The 20,350-nt window shown below is 37.0% G+C and overlaps 1 protein-coding gene across 2 annotated transcripts in view; it reads right to left on the bottom strand.

Annotated features, from left to right (window-relative positions):
- eif4g3a (eukaryotic translation initiation factor 4 gamma, 3a) overlaps positions 1 to 20,350 on the bottom strand; it is a 58,408-nt gene that overhangs the window by 34,090 nt on the left and 3,968 nt on the right. For both annotated transcript variants that reach the window (XM_086149968.1, XM_086149967.1), the window contains exons 2-6: positions 9,487 to 9,559; positions 7,008 to 7,175; positions 5,599 to 5,691; positions 4,509 to 4,541; positions 1,498 to 1,518 (exon numbers count right to left, since the gene is read on the bottom strand). In XM_086149968.1, the coding sequence (XP_086006094.1) occupies positions 1,498 to 1,518; positions 4,509 to 4,541; positions 5,599 to 5,691; positions 7,008 to 7,175; positions 9,487 to 9,559 (388 nt within the window). The remainder of the gene's footprint in view (positions 1 to 1,497; positions 1,519 to 4,508; positions 4,542 to 5,598; positions 5,692 to 7,007; positions 7,176 to 9,486; positions 9,560 to 20,350) is intronic.

The raw sequence follows: 20,350 nt of genomic DNA on the forward strand, positions 1-20,350 counted from the left end.
CAACTAATATAGTTGCCTCTCGTATTTGGGTCTCCCAATCATACAAGGCTTGAAACAAGCTATAATCGAATCACCCTCATTTTTTGAAATATAAAAATATTTTTCCAAATATCAATTCTTCATCATTTTCATTTGACTTGGTCCAAGAAAATGTAAATCCCAAGAGATGCACCGGTCACTTTTGAGTTTTGCATTATCACTTGTATTATAGAATAATAAAATAGATTTTTTTTTAAATATTTCAGTTAATATCTATATGTATAGTAAGTAGTAAAACTGCCATCATAGTACCATGAAAAAGTCTTTCAACAAGCAGTCCAAATAAATGTATTTTTCAGCATAATATGACTTAATTGACATGTACATTTGAGCAGTATCAAAAATATAGCTATGAAATATTTTGAAACTGCACAGCGATCAAAATTTACTCGAAAACAATGCAGTTTATCAATGACGGCCAAAGTCGGCCAATATAATAGACTTTAATGTTTTGTTCCTTGAAACTAAAAAGATTCAAGATTCAAAGAAAAAGCTCAAGGAAAGTGTGATATATTGCTTCTATACTAACAATGGTGGAATGAACTCCATAAAAATAAAAAGGTAAATATTTCGACTGCTAAATAAAAAAGGGTCAGACTGAGCTATTTGGCCAAGCATGCACTAAGTTACCCCACACGTAATCATTTTGGGGTTTCTTGTGGATTGCATGTCAGATTAATATAAAAAAAAAAATAAATAAATAAAAATCGCCCCATTAATGGAAAATGTCACAATCTTTAAATATTTCAAGTGGGCTTTAGAGCTTTTAAAGCATCTTATTTAAAACTAGGATCTATGTATCAGGTCTGAATGAGGACCACTATAACAGCTGCGCCTCACTTCCAAACAATCTCACGCTGGAAACTGCCCAGGTGGACAGCAGGATAGACAATGTTCTAAAACCTACTAAAATACTTTAACATAATAAATCAAGTTCAATAGCTTTGTTGTAAACAGCTCTCCGGATATCCAGGAAATGACCAGGAAACTGTTCACTGTAAGCTATTTGAAAAGTCTCTTGCTTATATAGCAGGAAATATGAGTCAACAGACTAAACAACTTATAAACACTAAAAACTGCCTTGTAAATTTGGCATGAAAAAGGTATGCTCTCCAGCAACAAACTACTATATATGTGCACCAAAAGGGTATCTTCAAAACAGATAATAGCTGAAAGACAAACACTTATTCTCAAACGTAGTAAAAAAAAAAAAAAACAAGTTACTTATGACACTTCCTTCATTTCACATGCTGCTAGTTAAGCTGTGCAAGCTAACTGAAGATGAGTAATGAAAGAAGAAATATGATGAAAGAAGAAAAAGTAAAGTAAGACTTCTGTACTGAGCATACACTAGTCAAGATGAGGGGTGTAAAGACTGAAACATTGAGAGGGGCGGGATCATTTCAGGATGATCCCAATCATGCCATGCATGTCTGCGGAGACAGATGTGAATTTTACCTGAATGGGCCTGAATCCTCCCTTGAGTATTGAAAGCAGGAAAGAGAGAAAAGCCAATTGGAGACTGTACTTTGAGACTGAGGCCCCCCAATATAAAACAAGAGACTAATCCGCTGTCTCTTTGACAGAAAAACCTCATATCAGAAACACAACCCAATGAGCCTTGCTTATCACAGCTGGGCACTCACTACCTTACCAGTAGTGTGTTTCATCAGGTAAATCAACCATACATATCAACCTACACCTGTATAACCTCTCTTAACCGCACATAATACATTTCAAGGTGTCTTTCGTCTAACCATTGTACATCTGTCTCCCTCTGGCTTCACCAAATTGGTGTTGTCCAACCTGAGCGGACCAGAAGAGCGCAACAGTGTGTCATGGACAATCTAATCTATGCATTCCGTTTGTGTCACTTTACCATGTCAGAAATTTTGCAGTTATTTTATTGGGGCATAAAAGATAGATCTGTGTCAAAGTAATTCGCAATATGGCACATATAGGCAATATATAATTTCCTAAATATTGGTTTAGGAAATATTTTCCTAATATTTTCCTAACATTTTCCTTTCAAATCAAAATGCAGCCAAATGGGAGCAGAAAATTTCAATTTTTTAAATGCAGTGGTATATTTCTGTGTCAGTAATACATTACAGGTCCTTTTGTGGGATACAATAAAAGAACAGAAATACCAAAAATGCATCTTAGGGCGATGTTACATCAAAGAGCCTGAACAATAAATAGACTTAAATAGACTTCAATATTTGGTTACTCTGTACACATTTAAATTTCTTTAAGTTTTCCCCTTGCATACAAATTGGTTTACATGTAAGTGTTTATTTTACATTTGAATGGAGAAAGCAACTACAACACATTAGTTTTGTTGGGATTATGGGAGCATTAATATAGTGCTACTAACAGCAATGTGAAGCACTATTGAAGTTGTCATGGTTAAGCTACAGATTTGGGCATTTTTTTCCAAATTACAATGTAATTACACTAAAATAGTTGGCATTTCTCTCACCATGGGCTCACTGTTTTCTTCTTACTTTTGGGGACGTTCTACTTATTCGAAATCTCTTTATAGTTGCAAATTGGATTTCTCTGATCCACGTGGTGGTCATGAATTATCTTTCACACTTACACATTTGTTTCTTATTAAAATGTGTTTGAACACAATATTGATTTAACAACAATAATAAGCGAGTTGGGGAAACCTCCCAATGCTTTTCCCTCCTATATGACTAGATAAAAATCTTGTTATTTCCAAAATGGGACTATGAAGCAAAGTGAGAGATATGTAATACATTTCCAAATTGTAATATCAGAAGCATGCCCTCTATGGTTCATTTTAAATGCTAATCATAAACAATTTTGTACAATGTGGCCTTTTCAAATTTTGAAGTCCATATACAAGAAATCCTAACGCATGAAATGTAATCATTAATCAAGTCAATTGAAGGGTAGGAGTTCTTTGAAGGAAACAGCTGCCGTTTAACTCCTAATTTCCAGTAGTACGCCCATATAAAAACTATGATTGAAATTCAAAAGATAGTTTCACAGATAAGTGGAGGAAATATATTAAACAATGAAGACCCTTGTTTCAGTACAGACTTGTGTTGATGACTTGTGTTGAAATGAATTCATTTCCTGATCTCTATGTAGCCTTTACTGTGCATCGAGTGTGTAAGAGGGATACAATGGCTGTTTCTCCATTGAGATAAAAGGCCTCTGTTTGGCTTCATCTGCTTTCCAAATCCACTTCAGCGGTAGCACAACGGAGCACAGCACCAGTTTGTGACAGCCAGAGCATGCACTTGTGAGTGTTGACAAGGATGCCAGTAACCCACCGAGCACACTTTGATGCCATACTATTTACAGTTGGTCACATATTGCTCACACAGAGCCTATGAAAAGGTAAGAGATATTAAAGAGTCATACAGGGCATGTCTTGAGGATTACGGCATTGGAAAACAAACCACTTTCATAGATGAAGAGCCTCATGGTTAATTCCTGCTTTACAGGAGCAAAGTAAGAGCATCCAGACGTGTGAACCACAGAATTACACAAACAGCACAAATTACATAGAAGAAGCTTTCATTATCATGTCCGTTATAGTCTATTGACAGTCAACTCTATCCGCAGGATACTGAATGTAATCACAAGTGTCTGCCATGAATACAGTCATCCAGGATGGCTTTTAGACATGCCTTTGTATGCAATCTACCTAACTACATATCACTTCAGATAAATCTCTTTTGTCAGTTGTCTACATATGAATAAATGTCTAAAAAGCTTAACCAAACATGGCAACAAGCAACATATAGAGAGGAAAAGGATCTCCAATGATCATTCCTCCTGTAGCTTCTTAACCAATGTCTTATTTAATGCAATATAGCCCACTAATATAAATGTTTAATCCAGTGGACAAATAATAAATGTTATTTACACTGATTCATATAAACTTAATTTAAACTTCAATGTAGGGAAATAGATGACTGAGAGGAGTAAGAACTGCTATGGGTCGACACAAAACTGTGGCAAATATTAAACCTGTTCTCCCTGTCATTCAAAAGTGCAAAAGAAAAGATGCTATTGAGCTGTGAGTTAATTATATGTGATAATTCAAATAGAGAACAGGACTCCAAATAAAAGAAAGAAAAATCCCTCATAATAAAAATCTCTCTCAGAAAGGTTGAAAGAATCTCTGTTAAACAGTTCCACTTGGAAATATCTGCAACAACAGGGGCCTTGAGATTATATAAATGCAACATTACTTTTGGTAGTTAACCGATTAAAAATGGAAATATAAAGCTCTGGTCATTGCCTCCCTACTGTTTATATATGAACCAGTGGAATTTATACTGTTCTACACTGTGAACCTGGCTTGGTATTGTGGTCTAAAAGTGGCACACTTTTTAACTCTGGCCAAAGTACTTGAATGTATTCTAATCTGAGACTTTTCAAGGAACAACAGAAACCCAATAAAACACGCTTTTGCCAGCAGGTACCTGATGGTGGGTTGGTCGAGGGCCCGTAGCAAACTGGAAGGGGTGGGGGAGCAGTCCAGTGAGGGGTTTGCAGCAGCAACAGCAAAGAAGAGAGTTGAAAGAGCAGAGGAGAAAGACAGATATGAGATAAGCAAGGGAAGCAGGTGCTAAATAAAACAATAACATAGCATCAAAGCTTCAAATATGTTTTTAAAATGCTACATCAGACATCAATCAGCTTGGACCAGAAAGGTACTAGAAAGATATCGTTCCCTGCAAAAGGAAATTGTATACACAAAATCCCAAATTTACCAATTGTTTGACATGTTGTACTGGAATATAATTGGACTCCCTGTACATGAACTTGGGAAAGTCTGTCCATCCAATGCTGATACTGTAAAAATTATATTTGGATGTTTTACCAAACTACAAATGTTTTGATACTTAACATGAAGTGTGAATCTCCTTTATTGCATACTTCTATATTTGCTACCTCTTTTCAACTTGGTTTCCTGAGGCTACGTACACCAAACAATGAGATGAAACATCTTGATTTCACACTTTACTTTCAAAGAGCCACACTATACTAGTTACTGGAAATACTGTATTATGTAAAAAAAAAAAAAAAAAAAAAAAACATTGTCACAACTAATTTTGTATGCAAATGACAAGTTTGCAAGAAAAAAAAAGGCAGGCCTCATGGGCTTAGTGCTGAAATTCAACTATTCAGTCATGGCTCCACCGAGTCTGATAAACAGCACAGTATATCTTACAAAATCTCACATTACACTAAATAACACTGAACACCTAAACTGGCTAAATCTGGGACTCCAGAGGAGTGCACTGAGGCCTTCAGACTGCAAGTAAACTTGTGATACCGAACCAATAATTAGTACGAGCCTATAAATGTGTCTAAGGAATACAATGAAGGCAACCCCATTAAAGCCCTACTGCCCATGTGATGCAGTGTCTCATATTGGGGTCGGTCAACACTTGGGCAGCTCTTGATATCCGATGAAAATCTGTCAATCTCTGACTCAATGAAATTCTGACCTGCAGTCACAGGAAGTGTTGTGGATTCCTTAAGGTAGACGTGCTGTAAATCACTCACCGGGCGACTCTGTGGCTGTGCATTCATTGGCTGTGTCTGGGGAGAATACACTAGAGCAGCAGAGCCAGCATTCTGTCCAGGGTTGTATGGAGACTGTTTGTGGAAGAAATAAAAAAATATACACATTGAGGAATTTGTTACATAATTATAAGAAATGTATTGCCCAGGATCAGTCACACTTTCAAAGACAACAACAGATATCACATTAACTGGAAAACCTAATTTGGATTTTGTTGGAAAAAAATGTTTTCATTTGGAGTTTCTGCACTGTGAAAAGATAATTGGTACCCTCAAGGGCTGCAAATCCTGTTTTTTTTATTCTTCATCTTGTGCACTGTGATACTTGGCAGAGGTGGGTTTATCTGCTTACTCGTATTCAAGCTGCTCCTGGTATGGTTGTGCTCATTTGCTCTGGCTGACACTATTATTTATAGAAGGCTGGTGAGAGACTAGAAGTTTCTTTAGGGTGAGGCACTGGGTCATTAGGCCCAAATGGTAAAAGAGGAACAAGGTTGTTCAAGGTAAGCCTTTATATTCTTCCAGAGAGGCTGAGTTATAGAATCACCACTCTTATAGGCTTGAGTAGTGACATAACCCATTTCTTTTACTTGATCATCCAAATGGAAGGTGAGGGAGAGATCATCAAGATGCACTTCATTCTTGGCACGTTCCAGAAAAATGCTGTAGTTGTGATCAGATCAATCTGGAAGCTGTTTACAACCTGATATGAACAAGGCCATGGTTATTTAAACCAATCGCTAGAGGCCAAGTATTGTTGACATTTAGTTCTGAGCCAGATTCAGCTATCCCAGCTTTCTTTAGTGCACTGTAGAAATGAATGACTAAATCTAAATTAATAAAATTAACAACTCCAACGGTATAGAGGGAGGAGGCCCTTTAAGACAACAGATGTATCGTTAGCCATTACCTTGTCCTGAAGCATTTGACATATGTTTTTTATTAACTTGAATTTGTTAAACAAAATACAATACTCTACATTCACTTAACTTAATTAAAATAACACCCCTCTGCATTTATTGCAGCATTAGGCAAGACCAGAGAAGGAAACGCAGAAAAATTATGCATCCAAAGAGCTCATGTAAGGAAAGATTAATAATATAGATGGGTGGGTGTTAGCAGGCAATTCTTAATTATACTATACAATTAAAGTTGCCTCTGGATTCTTATATTGTTCATTCATAACATTCTAAAATGCGTTCACAAGGAAAAACTATACAGTTTATGTTTTGTTTTCATTTCTGTTGAACCTTAAAAAGGATTATATCCATTATTGGTAGATCCTAGCAGAAGTTGCCCAGGCTTGATATGACTCATTGCAAGCAAGACAAAAGGACAGACCAAAAGTGAATATGAAGAGAGGATGACGGTGAGAACATTGACAAACTCACCCCTCCGCCTGCCTCCCAGCCCTTAGGGTAGCGAAATGGGGGAGCTGTGGGTACTGATACCTGAGAGAGCGCTGGGGAGTGGGCATGACCAGGCGGGGTGCCCGCTAAGTTAGGGTGTCCCTTTGTGATTTCGTGAGCAGTGTAAGGGGGGCCAGCATGCCTGGGTAGCTGCATCACAGAAAACAGTGCCGTTAGAGAGATAAAGTCCAAAATATATGTTATATAGTCGAGTAGTTTCTTCACAAAATATCTTCACATCATTCCAATTTTAGTTTCAATAGACCGGATTACAGTTGAGAAAAATATTCAAAGGAAGGGCCAAGGGTTGAAAGAGGTTTTAAAATTAGATATTTACCCTCTTGGTGAAGTTTGTTTGTTAAAGTGCACTGACTCACCAAAGTTGCTCACCCAATACAATCAGTGATTTTTCAACTCCACTGCCCATTCAACAAACCCAATTTGCTGGAAAAGCTACCAAAAATGACCGACTGGTGCCAACGTGCAGGATACACTGCAAATACCAGTGTGTCAGGGGCTTACCGCACACCCCCACACAAAGATGCTGAGAGGAAACAGCAGTGGCAGGATTCCACAGGTTATTAGTCCTCCCCCGATGAGGAATGTAAATTAAGCACTGAGGCTCAAGGATTAGCTGTTAGTGAGCAGAGGTGAAGACCTGTGCTGTGCAAGGATGTGTAGCTCGCTGGGGCTGGAGGAGACTTGGCTCTGGCCTATTCTGCTGTGCCAAGCTATGCTATGCAAGGGTGTCTGGACCTCATGAGGTTTCACATGGTATAACTGGGTCAAGTAATCATATTACCAGTTCCACTCATCTGTGATAGATAGAGAGCACCTGGTACAATGGATTCAACTGAGTCATGCAAAACAAACATCGACAATGCCCAGCGAGCAGTGTCAGACCATTAGCAAGAATGAGATTTGAGTCAGCTCTTAGCCCGTGGTGTGGGAGAATGGGTCTTGGCTGCAGCAGTGGTACGCTGGCAACACTACAGCTGCTTGTTCTTAAAAGAGGGCCTGACACATCGGGGAGTGAGACAAGATACTGCAGGAATAAGCAGTAGCTAGGTAACTAGAAAAACTGGGTAATTCTACTAATATCTCGAGGGTATTTTTTTTCCCTTAACAGTAAGGTCTGATTTAAAAGGAAAAAAAGTAATCAAGACAGGTATGGACATTACTATCTAAAAACAGTATCTCCAAACTTGGATTTGTCAGGTGCTTAAGTCAAAAGATCCTGTCAGGTATCATCAAACTTCCCTGCATCTTTCCATCATCTTTGTGTGGCCCACTTGCCTTAGATGACCTGGGATAAAGCAACTAATCTAGCTGCCGTTGCTATGGGTGGAGCCTGCTCTGCTTCAGGCCAGTGACTGATTCTGAGGACATATGGAGTGATGGTTGGGGGAGGGGAAGCATGCGGCTGTATAGGGGGCATACATGAAGGGAATTGAAAACTGAAGAGAGAGAAAGCCCTGCATCCCCTGCTTAAAAAACGTGTGTTGCACCAAAGGAAATGTGTTTGCAGTGACACCGATTGTGGAAACAAAACCTTCTTAAACAACACTTCACTGACAGAAAATCTAATAAAACTTTTCATATTTTCATTATGGTTTTGTTACAGTGGTTTCAAAACTCCAGGACAAAAAGGAGAGGATACTGAGTATTCAGCAGTGCATTGAACTGAGTGTCATTATTAAATTATTGCCAGTTCTGTGTTCTCTCTGCGGAGAGCCTGATAATATTAAAGGAAACACAAAATTACAAACACCATCTTTTAAAAGGCAGTGCACACATATGTAGCAGCTCTTCATGATGCATTTTTATCTTTTTTTTTAACCTAATTTACCTTAAAAAATATTTTACATTTCCTTTGGTTAATTCATATAACTAAGGTTACTATATCAAAATCGGTTTTAACTTTTTATCCAAAGTAATTCATTTTTACCTTAATGTCTGTATAAAAAAAAAATTGTATCAGAAAAAACTTCATTTGTCCTCAAGGGGTAGCAGTTTATATATATATCAGTTTGAAATTAAAAATAAACTAAATTATGATTTTATCATCTTTTGGAGTTACTTTACAAGATTTGTGTATTTGGCAGAACACAAAATCATTTTTGTACTTCTAAATTAGTGATTTTTTTTTAAATGTATTATGAAGAGAAGTATCTTATAATGATTATAAACCAGAAAAATCAATCCCCTGCAGGTAAAGGGACTTTGGCTTTGGGTGTGCAAGTATACAGATTGGTGCAGCTACACATATTAGCCAGTGGCATACGGTGAGGTCTAGTTTGATGGTAACCTCTTGACAATTTGTACAACATAGTTTAAACTGTTGAAGAGTCCTGTCTGCGTTTCTATTATATATCAGCCTGTAGAATATTTGAATACTTCCAGTCACATACATCAAGCTAAAATTTTTTTTTGTGTAATGGGTCTTCGTGCAGCAACTCACATTGTAGACTGCCGCCACTCCAGACTGTGTCGAGAAGATTCGGTCATCCAATGTTGGCTGTACTCGTTGGATTCTGAAAAAGTATGCTTTAAGGAAAATGCCACAGAAAATAGAAGACCAAAGACAATTCTTGAGATTAGTGAGAATTTGAAAAGCTCATAGGGTGTTCGACTTTGAGTGAAAAAGATAAGTGAACAATATTTTGGTAAACCATAGGGGTAGCCAACATGCGGCAAGTTAGAGGTTTACACCATGACTTATGTAGAAATTACAATATCCTAAAGGGCCACCATATATACATTTAAATGATTCACATCCAAAGAGATTTTCTTAAAACTTTGTTGGTTGCCGAGTTTGATTTTGAGGTATTTCCCCAACTACCCTACCCCGCCCAAAATGCCCCATCTCTCAGAGTACACTATGTACCTTCACTGTTTTGCAAGTGTTAAACAGAAAATCAGAAATGGATTTCTGGACAACCCCAGGCAAAGGGACGGCAAAATCAGAAAACTATTAACCCCTGAAAAGACATTAGCAGATTGGATCTGCATTCTATATCAAATGTGTCTTTTAATAGTTTTCTAAAATATACCAGTTAATGAAAAATCTCAAGACATCTAGTACTTAAGCATGTGGGACTGTATTAACATAAACCTAATATTTCCTTAGAACAGATGGAAACATGAGACTGACTTGTGAGAGGAAACAAAGAAGGGAATGTGCAGATACATAGGAAGGGAAGCCTTGTGGTTATCAACCTGCTTGGGCAGTTGTGTGTGACAGTCTGGCTCTCACACGGCTAGTCACATGGTATGAGGGCAGCCGAACGTCTGGCTTTCTTCCTTTCACCCACATCACGCCTCTATTTTCCCTAAGCTCTCTTCCTCACACTTCTCTTTTTTGCTAAAGCCATGATCTCTCAGCCCCTGCCAAGATTTCTAATCATAATAGACAACACAGAGGAATTTAAAGTGAAAAGAATCATTTAACACAAGAGATGGCCCACTTAGATCCTACAGATCAATATCTATCTGTATTTTACAGTTAGCTGAAATAAAGCAAATTCCTTCTTCACTGGACTTGACTGAGCTTTGTCTGTCTCTACCTGGTAGTTGTGCAGTGCTGTTGTCTTTTAAAAACAAGCCTTCACTGCAGCGTTACCCTTCTCTACTGAGGTGAAAATGTATGTGACAGTATAAATATCTGGACAAACCAATATCACTCAGAGATGTTTTGTAGATGTAAACACATAACACAAAGAGCAGCCTCTGAATTAAAAGCAAATTGAACTGCTTAGTAAAGTTACACAATATTAAATTGCCTTTTTTTTTTCTTTAGAAAAAAATAACCAGGACATCCCTGTTAGAGGTAGATGGCACAGTAAATCTTTTGATATATTTCATTGTTAGAAAAAATACACAAACAGTATATATATGCACATAGATATCAAGAGGAATTAGAAGGTCCGGCCATAACAGGATTAAATGAGTACCACAAGAATAGTTTTTATTATGGTTCGGATAACTTGGTTTTTACATCCAAGTTTTGCTACACTCATTATCATAATGAATTAAAATAAGGCCATCCTTCCTCTTGACAGAATGTGATACGGAATCCTTATTATCGACATTTAGAGTATATGTTAGTCACCATAGGGGATTCATTAAAACAGCGTTAAAATAGGAAGCTTCTTGGTGGGAGCAAACAGAAGCATCAAACCCAAAAAACTCACACATGTAACTCAAACATGATAAAACAGAATATCATATCAATTTAGAGGACAAAAAAATAGCAGAACTTGCTTCAGCAGTTGCCAGTAAATTAAATTAAAGAGCTAATTCCGGGATTGAGAAATGGAACGGTTGTTCAACTTTTTATCCGTAAAACTTAAATTTTTTTGTGTTGATGCTACACTAGATATCTGGACTAGATAAAACATTTTTCTAAGTTAAACAGCTATGGTCAGGCCCAAGTGATAAGATCAAACAGTTTGTGGATAAAACTGACTATATCTACAAAGGATAAAATGCTCAATCAGAGACAAATCATGTGATGGAACCCAATCACTGTAATGGAATGTGTGATGTTGCAATAAGATATTGTACAAAAAATGTAAATAGATGGGATCCTACCAATTGCTGACTGGCACCCAGCGAACTAATTTCTTCACATTAAATACATATTTTTGTATATTTTAAAAGTAAACTAAAGAAATCATTTAATCCATTTTTGGTGACCAACGTTTTTTGTGCATAAAGGTCCCTTCATAGAATAACACATGCTACATTAATTTCTCCTTAGCTTACTCAAGAAATCATTTAATCAATTTTTTGTGACCACCATCTTTTGTGCATTAAGGTCGCTTCATAGAATAACACATGCTGCATTAATTTCTCCTTAGCTCACTCAAAGTTTGTACGTTCATCCCGCTCAGACTGAGATAACTCATTTTGATTGGCTTAGATTTCGTGGACTGGAGGAAGAGCCAGAGATCTGCAGAAAATACCATCAGTACCACAGAACGTCAACGACAAAAAAAATTGTAATATCGTACAGAATTTGATATATCAACTCGAAGCTGGTCGCTAAGAAAGTGATGTTTGATTACATTCAGAATCTATATAGAGATTGATCATGATCCTCCAATTATGAACCCAAACCTATGATGATGGATTTAATATATAACTATTTGTGAAAATATTTTTTATATTTTTTGAGGCAGGTCTTGAGAGTGAGTATGACACAAATGGTAGCTGTCAGACACAACTGTATTGTGGAGTGAAAAAAGAAAAAAAGGCAGGTGATATCAGAGTTCCATCTGCCAGGAAGAAGAATCGAATCAGGTTTGAGGTGAGGGGTGAAGTCCGCAGGCAGGAGCATCATAGCAAAATACAGGGATAAAAACAAGTCACTTGAGCTCAGCAGGTATTTTGCAACAAACCAAAAGCAAACTGTGAAAATAAGAGATTATATAAACGGCTGCATTCCAGCTGTTTTGTCAGCTTTTTGGAAAAAGCTTATAATCATCTAGGATATTTTAAATCCTGCATGCTATATCCACAGCTTGAAGAGAGATTCTACAATCACAACAACTGAAAATGTATTCTGCTACACATACTGTAGATTCTTGATCTAATCTTGGCAACTTTTGACTCAAATCTAACCTGCTAAAATGATGACTAATAATAATAGAGGGTTTAATGGTGAATAAAAAGTTGAATAAACGATAGAATGGTTTATTCATTAAATCTTAACCGTTTTTTGCTTTAGCCACACGATACTCAGCCTTATCTAGAGTCCAGCCAATTTCAGGATCTGACGTATCAGTATGTCTTTAAATTTGTCATATACACTAAAGATATAAAGCTTCTATTGTAAAAATATGATCAATATATTTTTAATCATGCCTTACTTGACACCAACTCTGTTACGGTGTTTATAATTCAGGCTACAGAATGAATGTGAGGACATCATCATCATGTGATAAATCAAATTCATATAGTAATACAGGTGACGATGTAGTGTGTTCTTCTTATGTATTAACTAACTGCATAAAGTGGAATTTGAATTAAAGCATCCTATGAGGTTTAAAATGGATTAATACCAACCAGAAATTACTTCTAATTATATATTACTAGTGTCTGGTGTTTTTCTGGTGTCAAACTGATTGACTTCAATTGACTTCGGGTACAACCCATTATTACAGACCATTCAGCAGCTCCATGGTTGGAAACTAGCTCTATGATAACCTGTAAATGGGATTCAAATATCAGCAGATATATCTTTGTCACAGTGTTCGTTTTTGTTTTGAATTTGAAAAAACCTGTATTGATTTGGCTACAATGCCAGTGGGATTGCCAAAGACAGACGTCGGTAAAATGTTTATGTTTAGACAACTGTAACCCTAAGTTATCCCCCCAAAATTTATTAAAATATACTTGTGCATGAAAAATGAAAGCCAACATACATCCATCTTCAACAATTTCAGTTACAGGTTAGCGAATTAAAGAGTGGTCTAAGGGAGCTTTGTGCACTCACGGTACCATAAAATGATGAAATGGGTGGGCAGAAAGATTATCAACTTTGACAGTTGAGAATTCTGGGAAGTAAAATGTTCAAAGGTGGGACATCGTTTATGTCAAGCTTCTCCTGTGGGTGGCCAGGTAAGAAAGAAAGAAAGAAAAAAATACAAACAGATCCTCTGCAGCCAAGCCCAACAATATGAAATAAGCATGAAGGTAGAAAACTCCAATAATTAGATACTAGTTTGATATCTTTTAGTCTTCTGTTAGAGAAGAGAGGGTGAGTACATTGTCGACCTAAAAGCTTGACACAGAGCTACTGTGTGATAAAATGTCAGTAATCCAGGAAAACTGGCTGTGATAGTGACCTACTTGCACCTAGCTAAAAATTACAATGGAGAAGACACAGTAATTACATCCAATTTTACAATGAGAGGAATTAAGTCAAGAATCCTGAGGACACCAGCTTTCATAATCAAATTAATCTGACAATTCTGAATTCAGATTGCTTGTGATACTTTGTGGCATATCCATGATATTTGAAACATCATGAGAACCTTTTTGTAGAAGGTTAAATAAAAAATTTACACATCACCTTATTTTAAAATGTAACAATAAATAACTTTGAGCATCACAAAAAAAAGAAAATCTAAAATCCCTCAGAACCTCATTTCAATTTACTTAAGTATAGTTGACCTCACATTAAAGATGCTACCATAGATAGGGGTTGATAATATCTATCTGGGCTAAAACCCAGTTTATTGTTGACAGGGTAAATATTGGCTCCATAGTAAAAGCAGGTGGGGCAACTAAGCTGACTACAGGAAGGGGGAGATCATGAAGTAGCCACACTTTCATCTTGTCCCTTGACCCTTCAGTGACACTAAAGCCTAATTTGGGGAGGAAAAGCTTCAGTCAAGCCTCATCATTAGTCCTGTAAAGCCACTTATGTCTACAGTTTTTAAGTAGTGAGACAAAAGGTGAAGGTTACAGTATAAATAGCCAGTGATAGATCCAAGCATGCATCCAAACATCAATAAAAAGATGTGAAGTGTTGTTTATAGAAAAACATTTTTAAATAGTCGTGTTATCACAAACTTAAAAACTGCAATCATAGATCAGTACAATGTCTTCAGTCCCATAGATATGATATCTATTCCAAAAGATCTAAATTATCAGCCACATCACTGGCTACCTGGAAAACTCAGAGCAGTGGTTTCAGAGTGGAGGCACAGGAAGTGAGTGGAGACGACCCAGATGGTGGAGACACAAACCCTCCTTCTCCCTGCTGGCCCACTGGCAACTCTCTCACACAGGCACCCCCCCCCCCCCCCACACACACACACATGCACACACACAGGCGCGCGCACACACACACACACAGGCGCGCGCGCGCACACACACACACACACACACACACACACACACACACACACACACACAGTTGGATAAAAGCAGAGCTCACAAAGCTCTCACTGCTGTTGCTGAGACTGCTCTTTCACTGCAGCATGAACAATAGGTGGTAGGATGGTGGATTCAACTCACAGAGACCAAATCTTAAGCAAAATGATTCTGCAATCACGTAGCGCTGATTGCTTTTATTCACAACCTTGCACATTAAATATGGTTAAAAAAACAATCATTAAAAACCTGAAGTAAACACTTAAATACAACCAAGTTTACATCCATGTCCTCATTAACAGTTGATTTCAATACCTAAAAGCCCTTTGCTTAAAGATATTACAGTGTTTAATTATCAAAATTTACAGTGTGTGAGGACTGTTTTTTTCTTGCTGACAACAACCTCTATTAGTAGCCAGATCATGGTACAGCTGGCATCTGAACAGAGTTATTACAGTTCCTCAAAGGATTGGTGAATTTTCACCAAATGTCACAGCAATCTGTCCAGTGGTTGCAGGGATTTCAATCAGTGGATCGCTGAGTGGTTCAAAACTGGCTGCTTGGAGCTGATAAGCCAGAAACACACAATCAAAGAAGAACTTATCTTTTTGTTATTCTTATAGAATAACTGCCATAAGGTAAAGGAATAAACAGTTTTAAGTAAACTGATTCCCAATCCCGGTATGTAGCACATGAATGTTCGAGAGCATTCAGTCACTAAGTGACTAAGAACATTTGAGAACATTCTATCACTAAGTGTGTTGTTGAGAGAACACACTTAGTGAAAATAAACATACAGTGAAAGCTTGACTTATGAGTGCATTAACTTACAAATGATCTGAAATAGGAGCTGTTGTTCAGTTGATTTTTTGCCTTGTGATGAGCCGAGATCTGAGTAACGAGCAAGCATAATGAGCGTTTGACATTGATGTGGCTGCCGCTGTCCATGAAGTGGCATTTAAAATAAAGTAAGAAGCGCCACCCCACTACTAAGTAGGCCAGCGAAAACCATCAAAAAACATGAGTGAGGTGTACATGTTGTAGACTTGTCCATGAACAGATGAAGAAGTTGTTAAGTTCAGCATATCGTTCAAGTTAAATTTCATCAATAAGCTGTAGCATTAAATGGGTTAGTGATAAACCACAAAATGACAGCTGCTGCCAACATCTTTGTCTACTCTTCAAGGTAAATACACTTAATACATTCAGTTTATTTCCTTACATTCTCTTTTATGATGTATTATTATTTTTACAGTTTTTTTATTTATAAAGAAACATTTTTCTTATCTAAAAACAAGTAAAATGGGGGGGGGCTGGAAACGAATTTATAGCGTTTCAATTCAATATTTCAATGGAGAGATTTAATTTGATAGGAGCAAATCAAATCACGAGAACAGAACAAATAAAACTCATAAGTCAAGGTACTACAATATATATACACAAGTATCTTAATATGCGGATAATATTCATTGTTGTTCTTTTGTATTGCAAATTGGTACTGAATCAAGAAATGCCACAATAGACAAGAATTTACTTCAGGGAGATAACAACGAGGAAAGAATATTTCTTCCAGAAGCTTCAACATATACTTCAATATTGGCACCACCCCTTCCATCCATCCATCCATCCATCCATCCATCCATCCATCCATCCATCCATCCATCCATCCATCCACTTATCCTATCCAAGCTGTCATCAGGTGAAAAGCGGCAGACACCCTGGACTGTTCGCTAGTCAGTCACAGGGCCACATATACAGACAGACATTCACTCACTCACTCATTTGGGGCAATTTTTTTTCCAGTTAGCCTGCTGCATGTTTTTGGACTGTGGGAAGAAACCGGAGAACCTGGAGGAAACCCACACAGACACGGGGGGGAACAAGCAAACTCCACACAGAAAGGTCCCCTTGTCGGACTCGAACCAGGGTCCTTCATCCAGCCCTTCCAATATATCCCAAATGAGTAAGATTGTTAATGATTTCCAAATACAGATAAGCGGTGGAAGATGGAGAGATAGATGATTTCCAAGTACAGCAAAGTCTGACTGAAACATCCCGAAGTAAGTGGTTTTCCTCTAGAAATTAATTATGTTTGTATAGTGCCCCTTTCTAGAAACAATATGGTAAATGGTATCCACTTATATAGCGCATTGGGTCCCCTTGCAGTGATTCCAAAGTGCTTCACACTGATTCACATTCACGCGAATGCCAGCAGGGCTGCGATGCACAGCACTACCAAGGCGATGAGAAGCAATTGAGGGTTTAGTGTCTTGCACAAGGACACTTCAACATGCAGACCGGAGGAACCAGGGATTGAACTGCCATCTGATTGGAGGGATACCCGCTATACTGACTGAGCTAAAGCTGCCCCTTCCTCAAACATACGGATCGGATGAATAGGGAAACAGGCCCATCAATTGATATTACTTATATAAATGCAGTCGAGGGATATGCATTTAAACATATATAATTTCTATGTTAATCCATTTCAGTGTTGGACAACATTTGAACTGATATGATGTCAATTTTATCCCTTTCAATTAAAATCTCTTCTACTTTTTTCCCCATCCATTCTGTTTCTTTGATCTCCTGTTCTTAGTGCTGCTACCATCAATACTTAAAGATTTGAAGGTTTCTGTTTTTTTTAAAAATCCCCTTTTCCAGAGGTTATGTATTCAGGTGTCTGGTTACTCTCACAGGAGGTTCTAGGCAGTGTGGAATCCCTTTTAAATCTGTCCTCCACTTTCTTCTCAACATTATTTTGTGTTTCTTCCTCTATTCATTTAGATTTTTTTCACTTGATTTTTTTGTCAATGATGGATAATTTATATTTACATGTCTTCTCTGGTGTTAATTTCTTTTCTGTTAAAATCATCCCTCATCAGGCTGTATGCTCCTTGTCACTATGCTCATTTTCCATATGGGTTTGGTATGTAGTTCAACTCGCTCTGTGTATGACCAGTACAAAAATTAATATGCTGACATATCTAAGATGCTGGGAATACTAGTAACAAACCAGTGAAAGAAAAGCTAGTCAAACCCTCAGTACATCAGCTGAAAAGCTGATTTAATTTAATGTGACAATGAATTTTACAGCATCTTACATTTGTGTTTTATTCAAGTCTGTAATAGCTACCCAAACAGCAACATCAAGCATCCAAAAATGATATACTAAACGTCTCATAGGTGCAGCATTTGACATATGGTCAGAAGGGAAACATTCCCAAAGAAGCACTGGAACCTTTGGTACACATGAAAGTCAAAAGGACCACTGAACTGGCTACTGGGCTCAAAACAGCCAGTCACAGATAAATTGGGTTCATGTGTTCTCGGAAAACTGGTGTTTAAACCAGAATTTCAACTTAAAAAGCTTGTTTGGTTTTTTTATTCAGTTATAATTTTTGGTAATCACAAGCCTCTCTCAAAAATGCCAATTTGCACACAGGAAGAATTTTTGTACACTATACAGTATCAGCAATAAAAAAAAACCAAATGACTGCTTCATTATTAAAACTGTGTAAAGTACATATTTTTGGATTTGGGAAGATTAGAACAAATCAGAGGGAGCTATATACTACACACAGAGTCTTAATTTAAGTAGAAATTAAAATATAGTATTTTTTAAAGTAGAACTTAAGCTGTACTTATTTTCACTTAAAGCTGTATAGTCCTTTTTTTTTACTTCACTTAAAAACAAGTCTTCAACAAAAATGGAGATTTAAGGATACAAGTTTGGTAAAACCACCCCCAGCATTACCTTTACAATAATGATTGAAATAAATTAACCTTGGGGCTATCTCATACATAATAGGCATACACACACTCTCTCCACTCCAAGAGAATAGTTCATATAGGCCAATATTTGAATAGACAAAAATGAAAAAAAAAAAAAAAATCATACACTAGAATTAAAGATGTCAGCAATCACCAGAGTCTGTGTGTGTGTGTGAGAGTGGCGAGCAATTAATTATCTGAATACATACAGTAGTTCAGTTGTTTGATTTTGGATAAAGTGACTGCCAGACTTCATATGGGAAAACCATTTACAAACCCTTTTTTCAGATTACAGACTGAATACACAGTTAAATCATATGCATTATAGGTGTCATAATGTTTGTATTAAGTGAATCATATGTAAAAACTTTGAAGCAATCAGCGCTAGGAAATTTAATTAGTCTGTCAAGACTGGGTGATGACAGTAGTTATGAGTTAGACAACAGTAACAGATTATTCCAGTGAACTTTCACTAGGTGAGAAGACAGTTTTCAGTAGACACAGAGGTGGAAGCAGCAACACAGGGTGACAGGAAGACATTAACAGTTTAATAATTTTAGCAACATTAATTCTGACCATCAGCACAACTACCCTAAATGATGAAATCACATGATGAAAGGTTGAATCCAATGTCTTAATCAAATTTCACATTAAAAGAGGACTTTTGAAAACAGATATCTACAGATAGATACTAAATGAAGCATTTCTTCCAAGCAAGTGGGAGTGAACGTTTCAGACTGCATAATCAGGATGACATCATCAAAAGTAGAGTTTCCATCCACCAGGTTAAATGAACACTTTCAATTAAAATATCCCAAATTGGAGTTTAAAGGAAGAGAAAATATCTTAATTTTTAAGCTTGGGCAATATTGATAACTTTTGTGGGAGTTGAAAAAACCTTTTAAAGAACAAGTCCAGACAGCTAAAAAAAAAAAAAACTGATTAATAAACTTTAAAACATTATTTACAACATTATTTAGAGTCACAAAAAAATTTTGACATTTAATTATCCGGTGACTTGGTGCTGTGATTTTTTTTTCTATAATGATCTAATGTCACAGATGCAGCAACTTTTGATTGTATTTGAGTAACAAAACAGCATCCATTTTGGATTCTAATAGTATCCAGACACAAAAGTGCTTCAATATGAGCTTTGATATGGACTTGATGAATGAGGATATTAAAGAGAAAATCTTGGTTCTGTAAAACAGACAAGACAAACTCTGCTTTTGTCAAGTTATTTGCTCAGTAAATCAAAAATATAACAGAATGAAAGCACATATTCCTGTATGTTCTTTTGTTAATTCTCTGACAATTTCAGCTAAATTTCGTAGATGATCTGAATGGAAACCCAGTCACTTTGCTCGCAGGATAGTTCTCTGAACCTGGAGTTGAATGACAACCTCCAAGTAATGAGTGACTGGATAACAAAAATTATTTTCTTGAATTAAAGACTGGTATATATTCAAACTATGCATTTTGAAGTGTCACTGCTGGTGTAATGACAGCATGCAAAATGTCTTCTTCACCGGGTCACTCCCTCTCCGGAAAGAACAGTCCCGTATGCTACCTCATACCAACTCAGCAGTTTATTTATAACTTCCCACAGTGAGTTTGCTCATGAAAACCTTTACACATGCAAGCTTCCAAACACCTGTCCAGAAATA

Source organism: Fistularia commersonii, chromosome 7 (genome assembly GCF_037954325.1).
Source record: "Fistularia commersonii isolate RoL2024-O1a breed Wild chromosome 7, RoL_Fcom_v1.0, whole genome shotgun sequence".
Taxonomy (NCBI): domain Eukaryota; kingdom Metazoa; phylum Chordata; class Actinopteri; order Syngnathiformes; family Fistulariidae; genus Fistularia; species Fistularia commersonii.